At 46.0% G+C, this 22,470-nt stretch overlaps 1 protein-coding gene across 2 annotated transcripts in view; it reads right to left on the bottom strand.

The window, feature by feature from the left end:
* The window catches only part of LOC147451509 (uncharacterized), a 141,811-nt gene that overhangs the window by 81,099 nt on the left and 38,242 nt on the right, over positions 1-22,470 (bottom strand). For both annotated transcript variants that reach the window (XM_086520399.1, XM_086520400.1), the window contains exons 2-6: positions 18,079-18,280; positions 17,248-17,966; positions 16,879-17,136; positions 16,263-16,420; positions 16,050-16,179 (exon numbers count right to left, since the gene is read on the bottom strand). In XM_086520399.1, coding sequence (XP_086376525.1) covers positions 16,050-16,179; positions 16,263-16,420; positions 16,879-17,136; positions 17,248-17,966; positions 18,079-18,280 — 1,467 coding nt within the window. The remainder of the gene's footprint in view (positions 1-16,049; positions 16,180-16,262; positions 16,421-16,878; positions 17,137-17,247; positions 17,967-18,078; positions 18,281-22,470) is intronic.

The following is a 22,470-nucleotide window of genomic DNA, read 5'->3' as shown; positions in this document are numbered from 1 at the left end:
ATCTTGTCCATGTTCCATTTTCAGATTGTGCATGTGGAAGGCAAGAAGAACGTTGTGGCTGATGCCTTGTCAAGGAAGCCACAAATTTCAGCTGTGTCAATTCCTTATCATCATGAACTTGATGATATGAGGGAACAGTATGCAAATGATGAAGATTTTGCAAGGGTCTTCGAGCAGCTAATGGATGGACAACGTCATGAACACTATCTTCTCAAAGATGGGTTCATGATGATGCATGGCAGATTGTGTGTCACAAAGCCATTGCGACGCAAAGTTATGGAAGAGAGTCATGTCCTACCGTATGCGGGCATCGTGGTATCGATGCTACAGTTAAAGCGGTTGAGACATTCTTCTACTTGCCTACATTGAGAAGAGATGTGGATGCCTTTGTGCGAGAATGCCTAATATGCCAAAAGGTCAAGTTTGACAGGCAAAAGGCACCAGGGTTATTGCAACCACTACCTATTCCAGATAAACCATGGGAAAGTATTGCTATGGATTTTATCTTTGATCTTCCGAGAACGCAGACAGGAAACGATGGTATTTGGACCATCATTTGCAGATTCAACAAGCACGCTCATTTTATTCCTGTTAGGAAGAAGATAAAGCCAGATCAGATGGCACGCTTGTTTATGAGTAATATTTTCAAGTATCATGGCATGCCACAGTCGATTGTTAGCGACCGTGATCCACGCATGACAAGTTTGTTCTGGAGAGGCTTGTTTGAGAATATGGACACAACCCTCAAATTCTCTTCGTCATTTCATCCTCAAACAGATGGGCAGTCAGAAGAGGCAAATTCTACTGTCCTAGATCTGCTGAAGTGCTATGTGTCAGAGCATAAAGGAAAGTGGGAGCAATATTTGCCATTGGTGGAGTATGCATACAATAATACAGTGCATTCATCAACTGGCAAGGCACCTTTTGAGATAGTTGAAGGTGGCAAGAAAGTTCCTCCCATATTGCATACAAAGGACAAGATATTTGAAGCAGACAAGTATGTTCAGGACATGGATGAAATGTACAAGAAGGTCAAAGTGGCCTTAGAAAAGACTCAGGCAAAGCAAAAGAAAGCAGCTGATCGTCACCGTCGTGAAGTGGTATTTTCACTTGGTGATTGGGTGCTTCCACGCTTTGAAAAGGCAAGGTTAAAGAAGATTAAGGGCAAGGAAAGACTGTTTCCAAAGCTCAGCGTGCGTTACTATGGGCCTTTTCAAGTATGCGACATCATTTAATGATGTCGCATATAGGCTGAAATTGCCTGAGAGTTGGAAGATTCACAATGCGTTTCATGTGAGTCTTCTCAAACCCTATGTGGGTGATGTGCCAGAGGATATGCCGGCTGAAGATCAACCAGAAGTCGAGGAACTTGACGAGATCTTGGTCCCAGAACAGATTTTGGCACATAAAGAAAGAAAAGTGAAAGGCAAGGTTGCTAAGCGTTACTTGGTGAAGTTCAGAAACTATCCACCAATGGATGCTAAGTGGATGGAAGAAGGTGAACTTGCAGAGTCACCAACTGTGTTATCACTTTACCTTGAAGCCTTCGATTTGCAACCTACCTTGACCCCTTGAATTTCAAAGCTACATGGTTTGTCAGTGTGACAATGGCTTCTCAAAGAAATGATGTACATGGTATTTAGAGTGAGCTCAAATGAAGTACATGTTACATCAATGTTAGAGCTGTACAGATTGTCAGTATGGCAATTGCTCTTATGGAATGTCTAAAAGTTTGGTTAGTGCTATAGAAGTGAGTATTTCTTGTTAGTTTGTCAAGGATGCAGTAATTGCTTCTATTAAAGGGTACATGTGTAACTGCATTCTTAAACAGTCGGTTTGGGTATGCTCGAAATTGTTACTGGATCCAACGTGTACTAAAAGACAATGGCAAAATGCGTAGCTACCATTTTGTCATCGGAAAGTTAATGACTCAAAGCAATGGCAGAGTGCGAAGCTACCACTATGTCATTGGGACAGGGTTCACACGCAGGCAATACATGTGTCGACGAGGTGTTGAATACACCAGGGTTGACAATGAGCATGTATGTGTCGTACATCTGTCGACAAGTGTTGAATACACCAGTGTTAACTGTGAGCATGTATGGCATAGATGCAAACGAGCACGTTTGAGATTTCAAGAGGGGGGTATGTCACCAGCATGTGACTACTATCTATCCTTTTTGTTGATTTCTTTCTTTATTATTTATTTATTTTCACTTTTTGGAAACACCCCTCGGGAAATCTAACTGCCCTACATTGCATAGCTAGTGTGGAACTGTTCAGAGGGAGTCCAGGCCGAGGGCAAGAGAGCACTAAGGTTGGACAAGGACTATGGTTAGCCAAAGTGGGGTCATTGACTAGCCAAAGTGGAATCCTTTGCTACAGAGGCTACATTTCAGTTCTTGGTGTGGCTGCAGTGTACAAAGAGGGTCAGATGACCTAGAAAGATACAATGGCAACATCTCCTAAAATTTAGGGAACTGCTATTTTGGAACCTGAAAATGTGTTCGCGTCATTACCTCCGGTATGACTAGGGGAACATTTTACAACTCTGCCGCGAAGTCAACTGGGCAACCGGTCAAGATATTTTTAAGCGGCGAACCCGAAACGGGAAAATGCTAAATGCGCCAAGTGTTAATTTCTCATGGACTTTCCTCCTACAGAAAAATGGGCACTCATTTTTAAGCTTGGAGAGGGCTTCAGTTGCATTTTGTCACAGGTTGAGAGCTTCAATGGAGTGCTTGCTTACCTCTTATGTACAGTGCGGTGCCAGGAGTGATGCCCTGCACGCTACGCACTGCACTCTCTCTCCCCTATGGCAGTATGTTATGCCTCTCTAGTGGGCTTTTCAATTGACCAATGTACAATTGTGTGGGTTCATGCGTGATTGCCGAGGCAAGAGCCTCTTGCACAGGTACTGGATTAGCTAGCGGCTAATCCTCCGCAGTTACAGGTGATTCGGAGAGGTTTCACGTGCGAAATCTCGTCCGATTCAAAGGGCAAGTAGCCCTACAGGTGCGGGAGCTCGAGAACTTGCTACGGATGCGACGGGCATGCAAAACGGAGCCCAAAACAGTGAATTACAGCCTGCTGTGTATTTTTACAGGTTTAGGGTTTTGGCCCTAAACGGACCCTAATACCCCCAGGAGGTTCGGGGACGCGAGGGGACCGCTGTACAGGTGATCTGGCGCATTTTCGGGGCAGAAAACAGAGAATTCAGCGTGCTGCAGATTCTCGCCAAGTTTTGCAAAGTGTCTGTATGCGTCGGGAAAGTCATCCAGTGCGTAGGAATACTGACTGTGAAGGGTCCTAGTACAGTTATGCTGCGGAAATCAGGCCAGAACAGTTGAAATTCAGCCAAGATTGTGCGGGGCAGCTTGAAGGGAACCACAGCTTTTATTCCCTTTGTTAAAGAATAAAGAAATACCGAAAGGGGTACCTAATTTAGGGGCCAGTCTGGTGTCGGTCTTCTCATACAGGTGCAATCTAGCAACCTGTATCCCTTTCCCCTTTGTTGTGTCTTGAAAGTATAGGTAAAGTGGGCGACAAATTAAATGGGTGAAAGCAAATAAGGTTTAAGTCTAAGGTCTACCGCCCTTTTTGGATTAAACAGGCCGGTTTCAGCAGGGGCGGACTTGCGGGCTGCCTTGGTTGCCAACTACTTGCGAGGGGCCTTCATGCCCGTAGACTTGCGTGTTGTCAGCTTAGTGCGCCCCATAGCCAAGAGTGGAGACGTGAGGATAGCTGAAAATTCTCAAATGAGAATACAAGCAGCGTATCGTGCAGTGGTGTTACGAGTCGCAAGCAGGAGCGGCAGCGTGGGCCAGCAGATAATCAATGACGAGGCCACGAGGGTGATGTAGCAGTTGAGCACTGCAAGTTCAATTGATGTGGACAACGCCACCACGCTTTGTCTTATTCTTATTTAGGAATGGCTCCCACACTTAAGGCACATACAAACACACGGACTCTCTTTTTTCACAACCCTCCCTAAAAATAAAGGTGTCCTTCAGACACGCTTTCAACAAGGCTACAAGCAGAACTCTTGATTAGAATTGATGAATTTTAATCAAGACATTAATCTCTTGTCACTAATCCAAATTATATGCGGATTAATGAATTACGAAGCTTATGAAGAGACTTTTGCGCACACATGAGTTGCAAGATGCAATGCGGGCTACGACGAGCGTTATGATCCAACAAAGTAGACTGAAAATGAATGCAAATGAAAGTAATCTAATCGAAAAAATACACACACAATTACTGGATGCCACTAATCAAGACGTCGTTGATAAAGAAGGATAGTGACTCATTGGTATTGCCAAGAGCATGCCCAAACTTAATTAGTGACCATAGTGATTAGAGAGTCGATTATTAGGAATGCTATTGCAAATAGGGATTTATTGATAGATAGGCCTAGGTATGAACCGTCGGCACTGATACCATTTGTAGGGTAGCGTGTTCCCTAATCATCGATGGTTTGGCATAAGGCTAGGAAAACAAACACAGCTTAGAGAAGACGAAGGAAGCTCAAGGCACACAACAGAGAGTGTATTACTTAGTGTGCAATGGAAAGGTAGATAGCCCTCGAGTGATGGGCGTATATATAGTGCACGGGACCTCCTAGTGAGGGAAAAAATGCCCTGGCGGTCCTAAGTGTGTTCACACACATCACTACCACATGTATATGGTAACAAATCCCCCTTGGGAGTGATCCGGTGAACGAGAGCTGGCATATAAGAGTATAGGGAAGTGCCATGCTATGTGAGGACATGATCAATCCACAAAGGGGAGTAAGCCCAAAGATTTGTCGAAGTTTTGAACTTCTCACGAGACAATCCCTTTGTGAAAAGATCTGCAAGGTTGGCCTATGTTGGCACATAAGCCAAGCTGATCTCTCCTGCTAAGAGCCTCTCCCTGACATACTCTCCCTGACATAGTGGTAATGCACCTCAATGTGCTTTGTGCAAACATGAAAAACCGGGTTCCTCGCAACTGCCAATGCGCTCTGATTGTCAGTGTAGATAGTGTTGGCAGTACCCTATCCAACACCTAAATCAACCATAAGGTGTCCGAGACATACACACTCAACCGTGGTTGTGAAGACTGCCCTGTACTTAGCCTCACAACTAGAAGTGGCCACAATAGGTTTCTTCTTACTCAACCATGATAGGCATGAATTGTCGAGCATGAAACAAAAACCACTCGTCGACACTCGCATGTCAAAACAATCAGCCCAATCTAAGTCCGAAAACAGACCAGCCAACGTTGTCAGATCAATTTCCAGCCATAGCCTCGTCATCAACTCCATTATCGCCGACATAGCACCCGTTGTCGACCTCCCTGTCTTCAGAACAGAACCATCGTCGACTTCACCATCTTCGACACAACCGTCGTCGACTCATCATCGTCGACAAAGACCCTTAGTACCTCGTCGTCGACTTCATTGTCTTCGACATAGACCTCGTCATCCACCTCCCCATCTTCGACATAGAACCCACATTACCCATCGTCGACTTCATCGTCCTCGACATAGACCCCGTCGTCAACTTCACCGTCTTTGACACAGAACCGTCGTCGACTTCACCGTCTTCGACACAGAACCGTCGTCTACTTCACCGTCTTCGACACAGTGCCGTCGTCGACAAAGACCCTTAGTACCTTGTCGTCGACTTCATCGTCTTAGACATAGACCTCGTCGACTTCGTCGTCGACCTCCCCGTCTTCGACATAGAACTCACAGTACCCGTCGTCGATATCATCGACATCGACATAGACCCATCAGTACCTCGTCGTCGACATCACCTTCATCGACAGAGAATCTCTCAGTTTCTCATTTCCCATCAGTACCCAGTAGTTACCAGCACCAATAGCATCAGTTCAGTACCCAGCGTCAGTATCGTCAGTACCCATTAGCATCAGCACCTCAGCAATTAGTCATTGTAGTAGCATTTGTGCAAGAATAAAGAAAGTACTTGCTCTGGCAACAGAGCAAGGGGGCCCTTGAGGGTTGGGACACAACATCCCTGTGTCATCTCTATTCTCTCTCTTGTCTCTCTTTCTTTCAGTCAGTTCAATCTTTCAAGTGAAGCAAAGTATCCCTTGTGTTTGTGTGTGGAGTACTAGATCCGAGCAAATCCTTACTCTCTTCCGCTACACCTGACATTGGTATCAGAGCTCTGTGTGCATTGCACTTGACATTGGTATCAGAGCTCTGTGTTCGCTGCACTTGACATTGGTATCACAACTATGTGAGCGTTGCACCTGACATTGGAATAAGAGCTCTGTGCGTACTTCAGCTTCGCGAACTCAAGGGAGGAACCTAAAGAAGAACCCCAAAAGAATCAAGAACCTCAAGAACCATCAAGAACCCAAGTTGAACCAAAGAACCCAAGGAACCTCTCCCAATTTTGTTTCCTAAAGAATCTTTGAGTCCCGACCATGGACTTACCTTACCAGATCCCATCTTCATTGCCATGTCTTTGAAGGAAGATCGACATTGAATACACGAGAACCAAGATCTTACATACCAAGATCTCCTAGCCTTGTATACGGATATGGAAGGAGTTGGAGACAGGATCCTTGACCTCTTCTGCATTCGCATTCGCATGTAGCATGCATCCATTTCCCTCGTCATTGAACCTTTGGAAAGGACTCCGGAACCAAACCTCAGTCCATCAGCACCGGTAATGTTTTCACCACAGTCAGTGTTCAGGGAACAGCTCTTGCTACAGCAGGTAGAGTCAGCACTATCTGGTATAGAGCCCAGGCTGATACTCGGCAATCGTAGTAAGACTTGACAGTGACCCTTACACGGTGTTTGCATCGCCAGCAGTATCCACAGCACCGGTAGTACCATTAGTCCCTGGTTTCAGAGGAATCTACATTGGTTTGTGCATCCACAGCATCAAAAGCATTCATCAGTCAGCATCAGAAGTACAGATAGAAGTTCGGCAAATGTGCCTCACTTTTAACGGGGTTGGGGGGGGATGTCACGTGCGCACTTCACTTGCGCCACGTGGCCTTCTTCCATAGTCTAGCATCAGTCGTAGCCTACCTTAGGACTGAGCCTGGAACCGTTGTGAGCCTCTAGCAGGACGTGCATGCTCAGGCCAGTCAGAGTTGCATACCCTCTCTTGCACAGTCAATAAGCATGAGCATTTTTCAGAGCATTGAAACCTTTTTTGCCAAAGTACACATTTTTTACTTATTTACTAATAAGTGACTTTTGTTGGAAAAGTAGGTGGGGCAAATTGCTAAGGACCTATAAATGAAGCCCCTTGGGCACCAATAGAAGGCAGATCACCTCGGAGCCACAAGGAGCACAGGACATATCAGATTCAGCCCAAGGTTTTCTCACAGGAACCAGTCCACGAAAGCCAACATTTTCAAATCAGGCCAGCCAACGTTTTCAGATCAGCCAGGCAGCCAACGTGTGTGTTCAGTTTCCAGCCATAGCCTTGTCGCCGACTCCATCATCGCCGACATAGCACCCATCGTCGACCTCACGTGTACGGCACAGAACCGTCGTCGACTTCATCGTCGTCGACAAAGACCCTTAGTACCTCGCCCTCGACTTCATCGTCTTTGACATAGACCTCGTCGTCGACCTCCCCGTCTTCGACAAAGAACCCATAGTACCCATCGTCGACTTCATCGTCCTCGACATAGACCCCGTCGTCAACTTCACCGTCTTTGACACAGAACCGTCATCGACTTCACCGTCTTAGACACAGTACCGTCGTCGACTTCATCATCGTCGACAAAGACCCTTAGTACCTCCTCGTCGACTTCATCATCTTCGACATAGACCTTGTCGTCAACCTCCCCGTCTTCGACATAGAACCCGCAGTACCCGTCGTCGATATCATCGACATCGACACAGACCCATTAGTACCTCGTCGTCGACATCACCGTCGTCAGCATAGAACCTCTCAGTTTCTCAGTACCCATTAGTACCCATTAGTTCCCAACACCACTAGCATCAGTTCAGTACCCAACATCAGTAGCGTCAGTACCCATTAGCATCAGCATCTCAGCATTTAGTCATTGTAGTAGCATTTGTGCAAGAATAAAGAAAGTACTTGCTTTGGCAACAGAGCAAGGGGCCCTTGAGGGTTGGGACTCGACATCCCTGTGTCGTCTCTTTTCTCTCTCTTGTCTCTCTCTTTCTTTCAGTCAGCTCAATCTTTCAAGTGAAGCAAAGTATCCCTTGTGTTTGTGTGCGGAGTACTAGATCCGAGCAAATCCTTATTCTCTTCCGTTGCACCTGACACTTTTACATCCCAACGAGCTTGCTCAGCCGTAGGCAAAACAGCCCTGGCAACAACAATCCTGCCACCAAAACCTGCAACATTCTCAACATCGCCTATATCCTCACAACCAGGACGTACATCAATGCCCTACATAATATTCCAAACACCCTTTGACACAAGGACATATTGCATCATATAAGCCCACATAGGGTAATTGTCCCCATCCAATCTATCCTCAGCAACAAACATCTTGAACACAACTGTGTTGTTGTCAGTCATGGCAAATGTTGCACTGATGTGAAAACTGCCCGAAAAGAGGAGAAAACGAAGCGGGAACAACACGTGCTATATAACACAAACCGTAAAAGACTGTAAGGAATTGTTATGCAAAAAACGGCACTGACAAAAATTCTGCACAAAATGAAGAAACTAGCTTGCGCAGTACTGCTTGTAGTGGAAACGGACGCCGAAATGAGCTCGAATAAGAAATCTGAATAGACAATGCTCTACGAGCTCCCCCGAAGTATTTGTCGAACTGCTGACGCTCGCCAAAGCTCACAGAAATCGGAGAAAGTGAGCAGGCGTGTGTTGGAGTTGTTGGCGACTAAGCCCGGGAGGACTCAACCTTCTCTCATACCAATTGTTGGAATTAGGGTTGCAAGAAAACACACAGCTTGAAGAAGATGAAGGAAGCTCAAGGCACACAATAGAGAGCGTATTATTAAGTGTGCAATGGAAAGATAGATAGCCCTAGAGTGATGGGATATATACAATGCACGGGGGGGGGGGGGGGGGGGGGGGGGAAACTCCTAGTGAAGGAAAAAATGCCCCAGCGGTCCTAAGTGTGTTCAGAGACATCACTACCACATGTATATGGTAGTAGGCTATGGAGGATGAAGCCTTATCTTAACCATGGTGTTAGGGTTAGGATTAGAGATATGGAGGTAAGGGTTAGGCTATGCCAACTTCCAAGTGCAAAAGCATAAAGAGAGAGAGAGAGAGAGAGAGAGAGAGAGAATGAAATGAAATGTTACATTAACGTCTTCAAAAGGCCAAAGTGACCTATGAGACCAGAAAGTTACAATGCGGTGTATCTGATACAAAGTCCGATTAACAAAACAAATTAAACTAGGATAACCAAATATAAATACTGCGGAATCCTAAACTAAGCTGATAGGTGTGAAAAGTGAAAGCATGAAATGTGTGAACTAAGCAGTACAATGTGTAGACAATATGGAAGGGAAGTAGAGATCCATCTTCATCTGCACTCTGGACGACGAAAAAGTATGGCTCGAATCCTTTGTTGTAGCCTCCTTCGAAACTGTGTAGCTCCTCTTCTCCATCAGGGTCGTCTAGATCTCCCTAGCTCCAATGCTCGGTCTATGAGAATGCCAGTAGTGCGGGCAGACCTCTCCACTGTTGGCTGCTTCTCTGTCTGTTCTTCTAGGTGTACAATATCTAGTGTAAAGAAATCTATGATCTGTCTCTGGGGTTGTCTCTCTTCAGCTCTCCTCAGTAAAGTTTCTCTATGCCTGCGTAACTCAAGTAGATATAGCCCAAGACATCTCTGATCCTCATAACTCATGACCCTAGCTAGAGGCCCAAAACCTTCTCTGAATAGACAATGAAAACGGCCTCATATCTCATAGTACACTGTGCAATGACATAAGTAATGTACCTCTGTCTCTGGCTCTAGATGGCATAAGCGGCATATCCTGCTATCTTCTAATGTCCCTCTGAATCTGCCAATCTCAATCTCGAGCTGATGTGAGGACGTGCGTATCTGGCCAATGGCACAACGCAAACCATGAGAAAGATGCGTGTCCATATAGCTAGGTCGAATCACAAACCCATCCCCCGTGAGGTGGAGAAGATGCTCTCTATAAAAAGCCACCTTTGTGGCCAACTCCTGTATCGGCTCTATCCATGTCCTCCTCGTGTCCAGTTGGATCAAATCCTGATGAATGAGTCTATTAATCTCTACCCGCGTCAGAGACCTCAAGGGTGCCTGTAGAGAGTATTGAAAAGGAGGCAACTTGTCCATGGTGAAACCATGTGTCTGAAACCATGATGCCATCTGTGCATACCAACATGATGTATCCTCATTAAGAGCTAATTGTCTAGAGGACTCTAGAGCCACCCTGGCATATCTGTCTCTGGTAGTATCCCACAGACTGTGTACAAAGGAGACTGATCTGGTAAGCGCCTCAATCTCCATAGGGGGGCAGCTAATTCCGCTCGAATGATATCATGCGGTACGGAGGCCTTGGCTCTAATCAACTGAGAGATCATAGATACCAAGGGCTTCTCCATACGCCTCCAACCATCCTGGCCTACAGAAGGTCCCCAAACCTGCACCCCATATAACATAGTAGAGGCAACCAAAGTATCAAAGAGCCATAACTTTGTCCGAGTAAATGTATAGCGGGTGTGTGACCTGCCTCCTGATGTCTGGGTTGTACTATACTCAAATTTAACGGACAGTGTCAAGAGAGCATGATTACTGCTATGCCCACTGGCCTGGCTCCCACTGCGAAATCCTGAATGCAATGGACAAAGCTCGGTTGTGTCATAACATAATCCACTGTACTGGCCCCATGTCTGTGTGGAAAGCATGTGAAACCGGCTGCTCCAGGAAATCGCTATGAGCCATTAAGTATGGCTAATCCATGTGTAGTCGTCATTTCCATGAGGTATCTCCCATACTCCATCTGCTCTCTGTCATCTGAGCATCTGTCAAGTCCCAACTCACTCACATCCAGCTCTCTAAGCATCTCATTTGAAGTGTCGTAGAAGACTGTCTGCGAGTTGCCCATTCGGGCACTGAAGTCCCCTAGGAGAATGATATCACCATCCCTAGAAAACTCCCATATGTCATCATCTATAGAGAAAGGCGACTGCCCTCTGGATACAGCATACACTGATGTAGTCGGAGGCAAGTAACATATGGCAATATATAGAAATCGACCTGTGTCAGCTCTCAGTCTCACCCACATATATCTAGCATGATCATCTCTTCGTACAATATGCAGTAATGGTTGTAGTTCATCTTTGAATAGCACTGCTACTCCTCCTGAACCTCTACTCCCATGCTCAGATCTCGCATTTGTCCTGTGAGTTGTCTCCCATCTGTATCCCACCACATGTGGCATCACCTGTCCACGGGCCTGATGAGTCTCTGAGAAGAATACAATATACTTGTCTTTGAAAATGTCCTCAAATGCACCCACGTCCAACCTCATAGACCCATTACAATTCCAGGTAGCCATCTTCAGTGTGGTCCCATAGGTCTCGCACCGTCATGCAGTGCGCTGCTCTAAAATCACCACCCGTCCATCTCTGTAGTAGGCTATCTTTCCCTTCTCCCTTGCTGCTGTAATCTCTGGCATTACCTCTCTCATATGTGTGAGCTGTGAGAGAGTCACGTCATCCCCGAGGAAAATACCTGTCTTTTTGAGAGTAGGCCTCTTCCTCAAGAATTCCTTCTTCTCTTCCAGTGAGGGGAAGCGTAGTATGAGAGCTCTCCCCTTTGAAGACTCTCCCGTGCCATCACTTTTCTTACCTACCCTCCATGCCTTTGTGTGCAAAGGCTTCTCCATCCCCATCATGGATGTAAGGCTTGTGACCTCTTTCTCCACATTGTTTATGCCCTTGAGACCGGTCACTTTCACATGCAGTGCTCGCATCCGCCTTCTTTGTTCCTCTTCGAGGGTCATGTTGATAAGCGTCGGTGTACGAGGAGTTTCTTGACCTTTCCCTTTCTTGGCGATCTCAATCCATTTTTCGGCCTCGTCCGCCTTTTTCTGTGTCCTTGTTATCATCTCCGCCTGAAGATGCTTTTGCCACACTCAGTTTCTCTTCCTCTGTGATCATCCTTACCTGTTCCTTGATTTCATCTATTACCGAGGGCTGAAATTCGCCTTCCTCTAGTCCACTGCTTACTCTATCAGCAAGCTCCTGTTTAAGGGCTGAGACTTCTTTTTTCAGTGTCCGTATCTCGGCGTTTGGGTTCTCCTGTTTGAGGGCTGAGACTTCTTCTTTGAGTGTCTGTATTTCTGCGTTAAGGCTCTCTTTCTCCTTCCATTGTGCGCCTTCATTGAAGACCATCTAAAGGAGGTTGCCTACTCCATCCACCATCCTTCCATCTCTGTTTTCCACTCCTTCATTTCCCTCTCCATCTGCGCCATCCGCTTCGCTTGTTCGTGAGCATGAAGGTTGCCTTTGTTCGCGACTTACAAACAGGTGAGACATTGACGGCTTCCATGTCCTGTGCAGGGGATATTGCTTCCATGTTTTGTCGTTCAAGAGATGTATCGGGCTCACTTACCATTTCGATCCTCTTGCATCAAGAGACTTGCTACTATCGTTCAAGAGATGTTTCGGGCTTGCAGTCTTCACGCGTAATCTTGTTGCGCCATGCGGCTATTTCGTACGAGCATGTAATTTAAATAATTTGCTTATGCGGCCTATGGTTTAATTATCGCACTGTTTTTAGTAGTGCTACGAATTTACGTCATGTACTCTAACTTTTGCTCACTGTATTCGCTGCTCGAACTGAGTGTGTAGAGAGAGAGAGAGAGACCTACTGTCATTTCTTTGTCACACGAGTTCTGTCTTGCAAGTCATCTGCTTAGCGCATCCTCTACCAGAGAGAGAGAGAGAGAGAGAGAGAGAGAGAGAGAAATGAAATGAAATGTTATATTAACATCTTCAAAAGGCCAAAATGACCTATGAGACCAAAAAGTTACAATTGGTGAATCTGATACCATGTCTGAGTACGGAAATTACAAAGTTACCAAGTTACAAAGAACTGACAATAAAACACTAAGGAGAAAGGAAATAAGGGGGAGGGAAGGGGGGGGGGGGGGGGGGGGGGGGGGGGGGGGGGTTCAGATGAAATCTCTCATCGGTCGCTGTCGGATCTCATCGACCTCCTCCATGGTCAGAACTCTGGTTGGGCGTCTTGCATGTCGAGCTAGAGTGATCTGTATCTTCTGTTGCAACCTTCATCGATAGTGGGAGACCCCCCGAGGTCGTGGACGTCTGGATCCGCCACGTTCAGTGGCTCTGTCAAGCAGTGTACCTCTAGTATGAGTAGGCTCTGAGACCTGTTGTAATGACTACTCCATTGGCTCTCCTCTGTCTGGTGTAAAGAACTCTGTGATTCGTCTCTGAGACTGTTTTTCCCCTAATGTCCTCAGCAAGCTCTCCCTAAGTCTGCGCAGCTCTAGCAGGAACAATCCGAGACACTTTTGATCCTTGTATCTCATGACTCTAGAAAAAGGTCCGAACCCTTCTCTGAACAGGCAGTGGAAGCGTCCGCGTATCTCATAGTATGCCGGGCAGTGGCATGTGTAGTTCAACTCTGTCTCTGGCTCTAAGTTACATAGGTGACATATCCTGGCTCCTGCCGACACCCCTCAAAATCGGCTAGTCTCGATTTGGAGCTGATGTGAGGATGTGCGTATCTGTCCAATAGCGCATCTTATCCCATGAGATAAGTGTGTATCCATGTATGTTGACCTAGTCACAAAGCCGTCCTCCGTGAGTTGGAGAAGATGCTCTCTGTAGAAGGCCATCTTTGTGCCCAACTCCTGTGTCTGCTGTATCCATGTGCTCCTGGTATTTAGCTAAATCAGATCCTGACGTATGAGCCTGGTGATCTCTGTCCGTGTGAGAGACAAGGAGGGTGCATCCAAGGAGTATTGAAGCGGAGGTAATCTATCCATGTTGGGACCATGCGACTGGAACCATGATGCCATCTGTCCATACCAACATGCTGTATCGCCTTGTACAGCTAGTTGTCGAGATGACTCCAGGGCAAGCCGAGCGTATCTGTCTCAGGGAGATCCCATAGACCGTGCATAAAGGAAACTGATCTCATCAGTGCCTCCACCACGAGGGGGGGGGCAGCTAGCTCGGCTCGGATAATCTCATGTGGTACTAAGGCCTTAGCCCGAATCATCCGAGCGATCATAGAGACCAGAGGCCTCTCCATACATATCCATCCATCTGTGTTGCCAGATCTCCCATGGTGGTCTACTGAGGGTCCCCATACCTGAACTCCATAGAGCATAGCTGGAGTCACTAGAGTGTCAAAGAGCCAAAGCTTTGTTCGCGGTTCCTGAAACTGAACCTGCGAACACATCCTCTCCAGTCCTCCCAAAGCTGCATATGCTCTCGTCAGTCTAGTCTCTGATGCTCTCCTTAGTGAAAACACCGGTCCTTAGAGAGAGAGAGAGAGAGAGAGAGAGAGAGAGAGAGAGAGAGATGTTGTTTATTGTGGCGAAACCCTAGCGAGCTGTGGCCAAACCCTGCACGAGCTGTTCTTCACCCATAGGCAACCATTTTGCAAGTGGTTGCACGAGCTGCTCCAAATATAAAAGCAGGACGACCTACACCTTGGACTGTGTGCTCGCTGTTCAGCTCGTCACCAAGCAAGAGAGTCGCCGAGAGAGAGAGAGAGAGAGAGAGAGAGAGAGAGAGAGCACCTTACGCAATGGTTGCACCTTACGCAATGGTTGGCTGGAGCACCTTACGCGCTGCTGCACCTTACTGCGAAAAGCCTTCGCGTGTCACTTTGCTGCTGTGGCTCCCTGCATGCTGCCCCCTGCTGCCCGAAACCCTAATGCACAAGCAGCGCTACCCTATGGAATGTTGCACGCTGCCCACAGGATGCTCTGTCCGCGAGAGAGAGAGAGAGAGTATAGACACAATGATAATGCTCAAAGTACAATCGATTGATTAAAGAATAGCCTCTAATATAGGCTTAGTGCTTTATAATCATTGCCTAGAGAGGTTGCACCCTCTTGCTATTGGACCATCTCATCATTTATCTTTTCCTAGGTGGCTGAAGGGCTTTCCCATATGGCGCCACAAGTTGGGCTTACCCAAACATGTATAGGCAGTGGAGTTATAGTTTGTACCGCTGACATAGGTTTCATCATTCATGAGCCTAGCGGACACTGATGATGGTTTTGAGATCCATACCCAGGATTTTCTATCTTAGCACCCTACAGGTGGCCTTTCAGGATTACTTTCGGAAGTGCCTTGGTTTGCTGTTTGTTACTATGGTTGTTGCTAATATTTGAAACCAGACTTGCCAGATACCTACACCACTTGGATACTTACCAGCTTCATAACCTTTCCTGCTGGGATTGTTTTAGGATCTAGGATGTTTCGTTTTATGCTTTATCTCAGAGATACGGTTGTAACTTTTGGTCTCATGCGTCATTTTGGCCTCTCGAAGACATTATTATAACATCTCATTTCATTTTATGTTCTATGGCCTCAACTCTCTGGACTTTAGCCCTTGCTCTGCAGAAAAACCCAAACCCTACATCTGTCACACCAGGCTACCTAAAACACTTTGAAGTGGTACTCTGAGAATCTTTTTCTAAGCATGATAAGCAATCATAGTCTCCCAAGCAGATCTCAGTGATCTATGTTAACAACAGACCACCACTAAACACACCCCTGCCAAGAATACAGAGACTAATGATGCATGTCCACAAAGCATCAATTAAATATCATGTATGTCATTGCAGAAAAGCTAAGCAAGGCAGCACACAAAAGGTATGATAGAAAGAATACACACTTGTAGCTACTTAACTTAAGTAGATGTAGCGGAACTTGAGTCCTCAGAGACCAACACAACATGATCAGGAAATCAACTGTGAGAGCAACACATGAAAGGTAACACAGGACCACGGACTAAGTTTAAATCTTGCAGTTTGCCCACAAGGTTAATCAATCAGAGGACAAGTTTTAAACTCTATCTAGACAAACGCATACCCCATCTATTGGTGTTCTTGAGACAGAAATAACATGAGCAATGGTTTCCGAAACGTCAATGCCATTGCGAGAAAAATGCCCTGATCTTAGTAGCTGATACAAGCATTCCAGCATGTAGCGACTCTGCCTCCTGACAAAAGTATATGAGTATCTGTTAATACTATGTAAACCAGTTCTCTACCAGAAAGCTGAGAAACAGAAAACACCTCTTACGTCTTTCTTGACAATGGTCCTTTCAGTCGCTGACCAGCAATGGCCCATAAAAGCATAAAAGGCTCTGAAATAACTCCTGCAGCCATTGCTGCATCATGCAGCTCTTCAATCTGCGAACTTTGAATTGTCACTTGTGCTCCGATCACCTCCCTAACCACCTAGAAAATGAAAGCAGAAGTCCCAGGATTAGTCATACATGAAATTGAAAGGACAGAACTCCCCAAAATTATTACTGAAGCCCCTCTCCTCCCTCCTTTATAGTGGGGTCTGTGGATATATATTCTGCTAAAAAGCTACACAAGTTTTTCTATTACATGATCCCACCTTCTTCATGGTAAAAATCTGGGTTTTCTTTGGTTAAAGACTGTGAAGTTGTGAAGGGACCCTGATTAGAAGGTAGCTGTGCTGTGCTTACGTAAATAACCTGTGTGTGTTCATGAAAAGAAAACAAATAGTTCAACAAAATCAGTCCCTCTTTACAATATTGTGAGGAACTCAGCATTTAGAAATGTGTGAGTGATTAGAACGTTGATGCTGTACAAGTGATTTTCTCAAGGGGGAAGGGAAAAAGGGGGGCGTTAATGATGATAGTGCTGAAAAAAGAAAAAAGGTTCACCAGTGCTATCTCTGAAAACTGTCTCAAAAGAAGCTGCACTGCAAACCAGATAGCTTGTTCCTCCACATCAGTAATATATCTTGCTTCTCTGGGTATATTTGGTTTTAGCAATACTGCAACACACTCCTGGAAAAGAGATTTGCTTGAAACGGTTGCACTTAGTCTGGGTACAAGGCAGAAAAAGGCAACCCCTAGCTGCAGCATCTCCACAGAGAGAGAACCCTTTGAAGCAATTAAAGATTTCAACCAGAACTCAAGCTGTGAGGGCAAGATTAAGAAGAAAAGTCTGTCAGAAAATTTCCAACCAAAGCTATACTGTGAACATATTAAAGCCAAACAGTTCATAGAGTATGTCTACTGAGAGCCTACCTCTTCTGAAGGAGGTTGAAAATCAGAAGCCCAGATCAGCACACAATAAAGTCTCAAATGTCCATGTAATTGACCAGACCACCCAACTTTCTCTTTTGTAGTCTGGGCATTGACAAGTAAAACCTTACGTATGCGCAAAGAGACTCCTGACAAAGCATTGGAAGTACTCTGATTTGTATCAGTCTCAAGAAAAAGTTGTTCCGTACCGTCTTGACAATCAGATAGGCCAATTAGATTGGAAATCTCATCTTTTTCTGAGCCCCCATAAAAATTCAGCACCCACTCTGATGTTTTTACACTTGAAAAGATGAGTTTTGACAGAAAATCTATTTCATCACCAATATACTCTGTTGTTAGATGCAAAGCTACACTTGCACATGTACAGTTGATAACAAGAACATCTCGGCACAGGCGTGCCAATGAGCTTGACAGTTTACCAAGATGTAGAAATGTTAGCACTGCTTGCTTCACAGAGTGCACCATTATTGAAACTTGTCGTTGCTGTTGATGTAGCATGTCCCTTTTAGAAAATTTATTTGGGAAAAGTATTTGTGTTGACATTTGCTTACAATCTAAAGATAGTGAGCGCTCCTTGTACTTGCATAAGAAATCTGAAAGAAGAAACAGGGATTTTCTAGCGAGCAAAGGATTGTTCAACAGCACAGTAGCAAGAAAATTAAACCCCCACTGTGCCGGAAGAAGCCCGAAGACAAGGATGTCTGCAAAAAAAAAACAATATATTACCTAGCCCAAATGATTGGTTTTCAGATTAAAGGTTGTAGACTCACAAGAGCATGCCACCTAGTATCATGCAATGACGTTCACTAATACCTGAAGATAGTAGCTTCGGACATCGAAAAGCTGCAATGGGTAGAAGGCAGCTCAACTCAGGAAGGCATGATTCATCCTGCCACATGCTTCCTGTATCCTTTTGCTGTTGTTGAAAAAGTTTAGGAGAAAAATTGTGGAGACTCTCTCTGAATTCTTGGGCCTGTGTGTTTATTGACACTAACATACTCTTTCCACGGTCTTTCTGCAAAACAGCAAGTGAACTCAGTAACTCCTTGGAACAGTGAAAATATATACACTATATGTTCAAAAATACAGTTATGGACACATTGTGAGACAATCCGACACACGCATAGCGTTTACAAAGGTCTGCATAGTGAGGTTCTCTCATAGCTCAAAAAGAAGCAAATCAGAACCTTCGAAAGAGAAACCAAGCTCTCAAGAACCATAGTACTAAAAACAGAGGTTTGATTATCAAGAGGCAAAGGATTCCCACACAACAAAAGTATGCAAGCTAGCAACAGACTTTTGAGAAGTCTATGACCATAATGTCAAAGTCGACGATGTGGACATATTTAGGCAGACCATGGACACCCCAGTAGTACGTCTACTACCGAATACACCTCGGCAGATTACAACTACCAACCTCTTCCTCAAAAGAATGCCATCTTGAGCACCAATTACCTCACAAAACATTGAACTGTAGACCACACTACGTCCAAGAATCCCCATTCGTGAACTGTGAATATATTAAATCCAAACTTTCCTAGACAATGAACTTTTGGAACACATCCTGTCCAAATTCCAGCCAACAACAATGCCGTAGTGTTTTGTATACGTAGCATTGGTTCCTTGCCAGATGCATGTGCCTTGAACTCCGACCCACGGGTTCAAACACCGATAGCTTGAACTCCAACACATGGGTCCAAGCAAGTGGCAGCAACGGCCGCTTGACTAGAAGGCTCGAGCCCTTGCCAGTGTAGTCTCTACCACACCAGCAGACTCCCTCCAGTCCTTCCCACAGTCACTGTCATTGTTATCCTCATCATGCTTGCCTTTGCCTTGCTTTGTCGAGCTTTTGCCTTTGCCTTTGGATATACAATCCCGAGACAAATGACCACATTTTCCATAGTTGTAACAACCGCTAGTAGAGATGTCACGTGCACATGGCTCTATGTGCCATATGGACATGCTTCATCGACTTTCAGAGCTAGTTTTTCTTTTCTTTCTAGATAGGGATGTCTAGAATCCTAGGAGGATTAGTACCGGCAATTTTGTAAGCCTGTTCGCAGGACCTGCATGTCCGAACAATCCATTAGATTAGGTTTTCCAGTTTTGGAACCCTCTTGCATAAATGGTTTGTATACGCATTTTGACAGATGTTATTACACTACGGTGGGCATCTGGCATGACGAGTATGTAGTTTTAGGTTAGAGAACCTGACGTGCCAGTCCGCGCGTCGATCAGATTCCTAGGTGGGCAAATGTTCAACAGTTTCACCCAAAACTGGACCCCCTGACTCAATTCTAATAAATCAATTTATTGATTTATTGTTGGGTAAGTTGGTGGACACTTGCCCTACCCAAGCCTAATAAAGTTTATAAGCCTCATACCTCACCTATAAAAGGAACAATCTGCTAGCGTTTGAAGCGAGTGAAAGAAGCGCTCAAAACTGCCCAGAGTTTTCAGTAGTGCTCGGCCAGCGTTTTCAGCAGCAAAGCCTCAGCATTTTCAGCCTGCTCTCAGCCTGGCGTTTTCTGGAAACAGCAGACCAGGCAGCGTTTTCTGTTCTTAGCCCTAGCGCAAGGACAGTAACAGTTCAGGCCAGCGTTTTCAGTTTTCAGCCCGTCCTCTCGCGACTACACGCATTCCCCGTTGCGGTCCAGTACTTCGGCAGCCCATCGAGCCTCCCCTCGGCCATTCCCTCACCGGCATCGAGTGCTCCATTGTTGTCCATCATCGGCATCGTCGAGGTCTGCCTTTTCAGCCCTTCATCCCTCTCACATTGGGAGTGCAAATCAGCCCGTGGTGGTCATCCGTCATTCCCACATCGAGGAGGATACAAGGCGAATCAAATCAGCCCCGGAAGTGCCTCTTTCGGAGGAGTTACCGCGGCGACAGTCATCCCTTGAGTCAGTAGAGTCTACATTGAGGTATTGTATTGTGTATACATTCCATTTACGCAATCTAAAGCAAATACCACATCGATAACGGTGTGGGGGGCCCTTGAGAGGGTTGGTTAGGACCCCACCGGGTGTCACTCTCTTCTTCTCTCTCTTTCTCTCTCACTTTATACATCTCTCCTGCATTCTCTAAGCCCCTCTCTTCAGGGGAAAAGTAAAAGGAACATTCATTGAAGCATAAAGCATTCACTAACGCAAGGAAAGAAGTTAAAGGATTTGTGGAAGTGTAGAACTAGATCTTCACCATTTCAATTCCACGGCACCTGACAAGCGACTGCTTCACCACCTTTTCCAAAAACTCGAATTTTGCATTGAGTGATTAACATGGCTTCCTCCTCAATGAGAAAAGAGCTGAGATCGTCAAATTTTAGCTTTTCCTTTGTGATTTGCAAGCGTAGTGTCCTACACACCAATTTGTACTCCTCATGCAATTTTGTGAGTATCACTAGTCAATGCACTTTTCATAGCCGATAGTTGATCATGGACAACATTTGCCTTCATTAGAAAAGACTGCATGGAACTTCCGGCTTCAAAATGGATGGAAAATAACTGTCCAAAAAGGGTGACCACTCGCATCGTAGAGTCTCGATCCAATATTCAGACAAGCCTGGACCACATTCCATTAGCAGTCTTCAAAATCTGTATGGCTAGACAAAGTTCCTTCATGAAAGACTCCGCAATGATCGACATCGTCTTCGCATTGCTTGCATCCCCTTTACCATATGATTTGAGATGCTCCTCACCTTAAAGGCGGATGTACCTATTGTTGATGTCCCTTGTAGGCCGTGCCTCCAAACCATCAACGATATCCCATATCATTTCCGTGAAAAGCAAAGGCGCATGATCAAGTTCCAGTGAGCATAGTTGTCCCTATTCAGTTTGTCGCAAGGGGGTGCCATCTTGCAAGTTCAAGCCTAGTAGCCTTGAATTCCTCCTTGTACTCCAAAAAAGCTTTTAAAAAAATTGAAGCCTTGTACCTCTCAAGCCCTCCAAGGGGCTTTGATGTTGCAAAAAGCAAGGAAAAATAAATCGCCTCAAGTGTGCTATCCAAGGATCCTAGGCAAGGCGACTCAAAATGCAAGCTTCAAAACCCTCCATTCCATTTACGCAATCAAAATCAAATACCACATCAGCAACAGTGTAAGGGGCCCTTGAGAGGGTTGGTTGGGACCCCATCAGGTCTCTCTCTCTCTCTCTCTCTCTCTCTCTCTCTCTCTCTCTCTCTCTCTCTCTCTCTCTCTCTGTGTGTGTTACCCCCCCCCCCCGCTGCCCCTACGCTCCCGCTTGCCCCGCACCCACTGCCCCTGCGCACCCACACCCGCAGGTGAGTCTCTCCCTCTCCCTCTCCCGCACCCACACCCGCACCTGCACCCCCTGCGCTCTCTCTCTCTCTCTCTCTCTCTCTCTCTCTCTCTCTCCCCTACCCCGCGCACTGTCCACCCCCCCCCCCCCCCCCCCCCCCCCCCCTCCCGCTCACTCTATCGCATTTTTTCGTTTGCACTCTCTCACTATCCTATCGCGCTTCTCTTTTTCTCTTTTCTCTATCGCTCTCTTTAATTTTTCCTTTTTAACTTTTGGCATATCTCTATCGTGCTGCTTCTCTCTCTCTCTCTCTCTCTCTCTCTCTCTCTCTCTCTCTCTCTCTCTCTCTCTCTCTCTCTCTCTCTCTCTCTCTCTCTCTCTCTCTCTCTCACACACACACACACACACACACAACGAATAGAACAAGGAGCTGGCGGACAGCAACAACAAAGCCCTAAAGGGCTGAGGCACGCTCACGAACAGGCTGAGACAGGGAAACGTGCACAGGCAGAGGCTGAAGCAAACCGCCGTGCACAGACCTCTCTCTATCGCCTAAGGCTGTCTATCGTGAGCTTCATCGCGTAAGGCTGTCTATCGCAAGCTGTTGAGTTAGCCTATCGCCTAAGGCTGCCGGTTGCTGCTCCTTCATGCGCGAGAAATTCCACAAAAGGCGCGTCAGTTGCCGGAGTTTGGTTCACGCGCGCGTCAACCTGAAGAGTCTTAATACGATATCCATTCTCCATCAGCTTGTAGCAGGGGTCGCCACATTTGCGGGTCGGGTTCGATGGATCCGCCTACCGAAGGGGAAGGGCCGGGTGTAGATAGCTACACCACCCCAAAAAAAAACAACAGCTACATTTAAGCGGAGAAACAACGATACTGTACTATCACCAGGATCATTACGAGTGGGGAAAACATCCAAGATACATGATGAACTAATGATGGAGAA

The sequence above is a fragment of the Adiantum capillus-veneris genome, chromosome 9 (genome assembly GCF_014529385.1).
Source record: "Adiantum capillus-veneris isolate H3 chromosome 9, ASM1452938v2, whole genome shotgun sequence".
Classification (NCBI taxonomy): domain Eukaryota; kingdom Viridiplantae; phylum Streptophyta; class Polypodiopsida; order Polypodiales; family Pteridaceae; genus Adiantum; species Adiantum capillus-veneris.
Note: the sequence above shows the minus strand (reverse complement) of the source record. Positions and strands in the feature narration are given on the sequence as shown.